General features: G+C 39.9%; 1 protein-coding gene across 1 annotated transcript; it reads right to left on the reverse strand.

Annotated features, from left to right (window-relative positions):
- Positions 1-5,137: 5,137 nt before the first annotated feature.
- LOC110094842 (putative disease resistance protein RGA4) lies at positions 5,138-6,691 on the reverse strand. Its single transcript, XM_020820175.1, has one exon. The coding sequence runs from the start codon at positions 6,689-6,691 to the stop codon at positions 5,138-5,140; it is 1,554 nt and encodes a 517-aa protein (XP_020675834.1).
- Positions 6,692-6,764: the final 73 nt, after the last annotated feature.

Below are 6,764 nucleotides of genomic sequence, written 5' to 3' on the forward strand. Positions count from 1 at the left end.
TTGTTTTCCAAAAATGGTCAAAAGACTTCCAACCTACGCGCGAAAATTTTTCCACGGTTCCGATTTGGGTCAGGATTATTGACTTGCCTCTGGTTTGCTGGAATTCGGAAGGTATATCGAAAATAGCCTCTAAAATTGGAACTCCGCTTTATGTGGATGCGCTTACTGCTGCAAAAACAAGGTTGACGTATGTCAGGGTGTGTATTCAAGTTGCCACTACTTCTGTTCCTGAATCGGTGCCCATCTCCATTGAAGATGTTGTTTATCATCTTAAAATTCAGTATGAATGGAAACCTAACCCATGTGCAACTTGCAAATCGATGGCTCATACTACCTCTTATTGCCCTTCCAACCCCAAACCTCCACAACAAGAAACCCAACCTCCTCGAGGCCGAAGTAATTCTAGGACTCACAGGAGACATAATTCCTCCCAGAGGCCTTCATCCCAAACCCGTTCCTCTGGAACAGCCCCAAAACAAGTCACTACCAACACAGTTCCCACTGTTGCTCTTGCCTCTTCCTCTCTTGGAATTGTCCCTTCGCAAGTTACTTTTCCTACTGCCCAGGCTACTGAGTCTCGGAATTTGCCGGATATTGATACTGGGATTGTGACTGCCTCCTCTTCTGGTATCATTGCTCCTACATCTATTTCGGCTCTTTCTATTCCATTTAATCCTCCCAGCATAGCAATTCCTAACCTAAACTCTCCAACTGAAGAATGTATTGGTAATTTGGAGCAGGAGTCGACCAGTTCATTTAATAACCCGCCAATTCCCATTAAAAATCAATTTGATACTCTTCAGAATTGTGAAGAACAAGGTATTAGGGAGGAGGTAGATCTTTCCACCCAAGATGTTCCCAAGGTTGCTGATGAAACTAATGCTCAATCCTCTTCAAAGAACACATCTAACCCTTTACCCAAATCCGCCAGGGGTAAAGAAGCTAAGAAGCCCCCCACACCGAAATCAAAATCCAAATGACCAGCCCATCCATTGGAGCGTGGAACATTAGAGGATTTTGCTCCTCTGATAAAGTATTACATTGCAAAAATCTTGTTCAATCTCTTCGGTTGGATATGCTCTGTATTCTTGAAAACAGAATTCAAATTTCTTCTTTATCGGACCTCTTCTTCTTTAACTCCCATAGGGTGTTTGATTTTGAAGACAGTTGCAATAATTTCCATTGTGCTAATCCGGGGCGGATATGGGTGAAGTGGGATTCTGGTAGGATTATCTTTAATCCTCTGTTTATTTCCAGTCAATTGGTTGCTGGTATGGTTATTTATGGGAATAATGCTCCTTTTCTGCTTGCTGTGGTTTATGCCTCTAATAATTTGGAGGAAAGGAAGGTTCTTTGGGAGGAGATTAGAAATATTTGCCCAAGCCCGGGGACACCGTGGATTATTATGGGTGATTTCAACTGCTGCCGGTATCCATCTGATAAATTGGGGGGGAATGTGCTTCACCAAAATCAATTGTTTGATTTTAACTCCCTAATTTTTGATACCAATTTGTTTGATTTAGCTTCTGTGGGGTATTCTTATACTTGGTTCAACCAAAGATCGATGAATCCTATTCACATCAAGCTAGACCGTATGCTTGTTAATGGGGACTGGTTGGCTGCTTATCCTAAGTCTCACTATGTTATTAAATCTCCTGTTGGTTCCGATCACAGTCCTATTGTGCTCCTCCCGGGTTTTGTAGTTGATTTTTAGCATCGGTTTCTTTTTAAGAATTTTTGGTTAGAATCCCAACACTTTTGGTTTTTGCTACTGGCTAATGTTTCTATGAAGCCTAGGGGACAACCATTTGATGCTTTATGTGCTATGCTTAAGCAACTTAAAATCGAGATTAAGAAGGAATCCTGGGCTTCCTCAAAGCCCCTAGCTTCTCACATTGATTCCCTGTACAGGAATCAAAGGGATTGTCTTAACTCATTAAATCAGGGAGGTGATCTTGAGAGCATTTCCAAATCTCTTAAAACTATTAATGTGCAGTTAGCTGAGGCTTCTTCTACCTGGTATTCTTGGGTTGCTCAACGGGCAAAATCTAAATGGCTTTCAAAAGGGGAAGATGATCTCAAATTCCTATATTCTAAGATTCATCTTAGGAGAAATTATAGGAGTGCTGCCATTTCGCTTGCTATGTCTCACTCTGATCTCTCTTATGATGATGTTATCAAGAATAATATTTCTCACTTTCAAAGGATTTACAACCCTCCTAGGAGGCATACCTTTGACATTCTTCACTTCCCGGTGGGTAAAATCATTCCTCCTGAATATATTTTATCACTCACTACTCCATTTACTGATGCAGAAATTAAGAAGGCTGTTTTTGCTGGTGCTTCCAATTCCTCTCCTGAACCGGATGACTTTAACTCTGAATTCTTCAAATCCACTTGGATTGTTACTGGGCCTTTACTTTGCAAAGCTGTGAAGTCTTTTTATCATAATGCCTATATTCCTAAATCTGCTAAGGCAACTGCCATCACTTTGATTCCTAAATCAAATCATGCGGAAGATTTTTCTGACTTCAGGCCTATTTCTCTGTGCAATACGGTTTACAAAATAATTGCAAAAATTCTGGCTCTTAGAATGAAACCGATTATGCCTCTGATCATTAAAGAAAACCAATCTGGTTTTATTCAAAATCGGGTTTCCACTGATAATGTTATTCTTGCTAATGAGATACTTTTTCATTCTAGAAACTCCTCTCAATTTAAGATGCTATGTGCTAAATTGAATATCAAAAAGGCATTTGACTGTGTTTCGAGGGAGTTTCTTCTTGCTAGAATGCATCAAAAGGGGTTTCCTCCTTCCTTTATCAACTGGATTAATGCTTGTATCAATGATGTTTGGTTTTCGGTGTGTTTTGATGGGGCCTTGCATGATTTTTTTCCTTCTTCCGCTGGTTTGAGGCAGGGTTGCCCGTTAAGTCCCTATCTTTTTTGCATTGTGATGGATGATTTTTCTTGCCTTCTGGACAAAGACAACGCTTTTATTGCTCCTATGGTGGACGGGTTTAGGCTTTCTCATTTGATGTATGCGGATGATCTCCTAATATTTGGCAAAGCAGATGCTTCTAATTGTCAGGTTTTATGCCGTCTGATTGATTGTTTTTCCATGGCTTCCGGGCTTGAGGTTAATTACCAGAAGAGTACTCTCTTGCTTTCCAAACACTGTCAGAATCCTGAAGAGATCAGATCTTCTCTTCAGATCCCCTCTACCTCCACTTCTATTGCCTATCTTGGGATTCCAATTTCACTTTACAATCCAAAAATTGCTGATTTCTCTAAATTAATGGAGTCTGTCACTCAAAAGTTATCTGGTTGGAAAGCCAAGACTCTCTCTTTTGCTGGTTGCCTGCAATATCTTAGATTCACTATTTGGAATTCCATTGCCTATTGGATACGAGGTTCGATTATACCAAAGACCATTGCCAAGCAAATCGAGAAATTATGTGCCAAATTTCTTTTCTTTGGGGACATTAAGGCTACCAAATTGCACCTTATATCTTGGAAGGAGACCTGTAAGCCAAAAGCTATTGGGGGGATTGGCTTACAGTCTATTCACTCTTTGCAATTTAGCTTTAATTGTTCTCTTATTAAAAGGTTATACAATTACAGCAGTCCTCTTGCTTCTTGGCTTTTTTATAAGTATGTCTCGCCTTGGAAGCCTCACTCGGTCAAGGATTCTAAATTCTGGAAGAATGTTTGCATTACTGCACTTAAAGCTAAAGAGAAATTCATTTTTAATCCCTCTAGTAATGGTCCCATTGCGTTATTCTGGGATCACTGGTGCAACCGTGCACTGATTCAGGACATTGCTGGATGGAGTGAGTTGTTTAATCTTTTTCCTAGTAATGCTCGGTTGTCTGTTATTAAGAATGATTATGGATGGAATCTGCCTCCCACGTTATCTGATTCTTTGCTACCTGCTGTTGGGGGGAATGATGAAATTTATGCTGATTGTCTTATTTGGGAAGAGGGAAAAGATAATTCTCACAGCAAGTATTATAATTTTCTTTATAAGAGTGAGCCTCGGTGTAATTGGGATCATTTCATATGGCATAAACATCATTGTCTCAGATTTTCTTCCTTTAGTTGGATGGCTTTAAAGGGCGGTCTCAAAACTGCGGATGTGCTATGCTCTAGAGGGATTTTTGTGCCTAATGCCTGCTCTCTTTTCCATAATCAATTAGAGACTATATCGCACCTCTTCTTTGAGTGTGATTACTCTTTTTTAGTTATCTCTAATCTTATTCCATGTATGAGGCAGCAATTTTTAAGGCCTAATATCTTACAAGCTTTTGAATGCCTTAATCATCATTCTAGAGAATTAAAGCACTTTTACTACCTTATTATTTGTTGTGCTATTTATCATCTTTGGCGAGAAAGGAATGATAGGAAATTTGGCAATGTATCTTCCTCTTCTTCTTCTTTATGTCTCAAAATTAAAGGTGTTGTGCTAACAAAATTACTGAGATGGAAAAATAGTTATGCCTTAATGGAGCTGCTTTGATGACTGGCTGTTGTTGGTTTTATCGGGACTGTTCTGGGAGATTTGATTGTTCAGCTGAGGTTGTTGTATTTGCTGATCACTGCTGTTATCTGGCCTTGGCTGAAGGCTTTTTTCGGACTGAGGGATTCTTCGAATTATATCCTTGGTTTCCTTTTTGGGAGCCAGGAAAGCTGCTTCGGGCCCTGAGAGTATTATTGGGGACAATGATGACTACTGTTGGACCTTGTTCCCCTTGGAGGGTCGTTCTTCGGCAACCAGGGGATTTTTTGGAGGCTTTTCATTCATCGGGTTGTCACTTGGTCAGCAGCCTGAGTCCTCAAAGATCAAAGATCTTGCCTCATGTACCACGTTTTGGTGCTTTAAAAATCTTTTTTTGTAGGTATTGGGTGGTATAGTTGTGATTTTTTTGTGGCCTGCATAAGTTTTTTTGTTTTTCTTATGTAGGTTTTTCTTCTTTTTCTTTACAGTCATTACTTGTAACCTTTACTTTTTCTGAATAGATGAAGGGCTTACGCCCCAAAATTTCCCAAAAAAAATTGAGTACATCCATCAAGTGATACAAACTGGTTCATGCGGAGATTACATTCTTCAAGGAAATTTTCATTAAAGTACTTGTACCTATTTTTCGGGATCAATAGAGATATGAGGAATGTGAGCAATCTTGTGCCTATCGGAGCCTCCATCCTCTCGATAGCGCTCCTTCAACTCTGAATGACATTTCCCATGTATTCCTAGACGTTCCAAAGAGGGAGGAAGGTTCGGTAATTCCCGAAGCATAGAAACATCTTTAATATATAGGCTCTGAAGTGAAGATAAGCTTTCCAAGGAGAAAGGGAGAGACTCTAAGGATTTGAGATATTGGAAGCGCAGCTTAGAAAGAGAAGACCTAACATTGAGAAACCACTGCTCCGCCTCATTTGGAAATGAAACCAGCCCATCATTCTGCCATACACAAAGCCTTTTTAAGGAGGCGATACTTCTCAATGGCTCCATTAGCAACACCGATGGATCACTTATTTCAAGATCGCTGAGCATGATATGGCAATTATTACTGGTTTGCATTTCTCCGAGAGAGATCAGATTGGGGCACTTTCTAATTTCCAACTTTCTTAGTGCTGCAAATCTTTCAAGGGAAATAGATGTAATGTTTGGACAGTCAATGATATTTAATGTTTGAAGGGGAATAGGATTTGAATTGCTACGAAAATTCAAAGTCGTCCACTCCATATTGTTATCTATCGTCAAGCTCTCGACCTCAGAAGGTAAAGTGGGCAACTCTTTCAACTTCGGGCAGTTATACAGCCACAGTACAGTTAAGCAAGGAAACAAACATCCGTCTTCAGCAGCTACTCCTGCCTCAAACCAATCCTCTAATGCTTCTAATCTTCCAATCCATAACTCCTTTAGCAATGGAAAAGCACGGTATTTATCATTCCCATTAAATTTACTTTCGAGCCATTTTACTTTCGGCATGCCAAAAAGTTTCAGTGACTTGAGGAAGCGAAGTTGCCCAAAAGGAGGAAGAGTTTCCCACTTTCCGCATTCCAATTCGATTTTCTCTAGATTGAGGATCGAATTGACATTGTTCATCCATTTTGCATACCTTGCACCCGGGTACCACGCTATGTGCAAATTTCTTAGACATTTTGGTGGCTGAAGGTTGTCGAGCACGTTCTCAGCTAAATCGTTGTTCCTCGAATCAGTAAGACCCGCCCCCCTACTCCAACTTAAGTACAAATTTGTGAGCCTCCTCTTTTCACATAATTTGGCACTACGAGCCTCCTCGGCATCCTTAACATTTTCAAGGCAATTTATTCCTAATTTGCAAAGATCATTCATATTCTCTAGCTCCCCAATTCTATAACCACTCACATCTCTAATAGCAAACATATTCAATTCTTGAAGAGACTTTAGCTTCTCAATCCCACAAATCGATGAAATACAAGTCTTGGGCAATTCCAGATAACGCAAGTTAGAAAGGTTACTAATGTCACATGGTAAAAAATCACCATCTTGAGGATAAATTAGCCTCCATGAGCCATCATAGATTATGTATAGCAAGTGATAGAGATTACTTAGAGATCTTGGTAGCCTAGTGGCATGACATGATGTAACTCTTTCTATCATCAGATATCGAAGATGTTTCAAATATCTAATCTCCTCAGGTATCATTTCCAATTCATCAGTACGTATGTATAACAAGCGCAGGCATCTTGATGCTTTGAATATTTCAGTAAGTGCACTG

The sequence above is a fragment of the Dendrobium catenatum genome, unplaced genomic scaffold (genome assembly GCF_001605985.2).
Source record: "Dendrobium catenatum unplaced genomic scaffold, ASM160598v2 original_scaffold_96081, whole genome shotgun sequence".
Classification (NCBI taxonomy): domain Eukaryota; kingdom Viridiplantae; phylum Streptophyta; class Magnoliopsida; order Asparagales; family Orchidaceae; genus Dendrobium; species Dendrobium catenatum.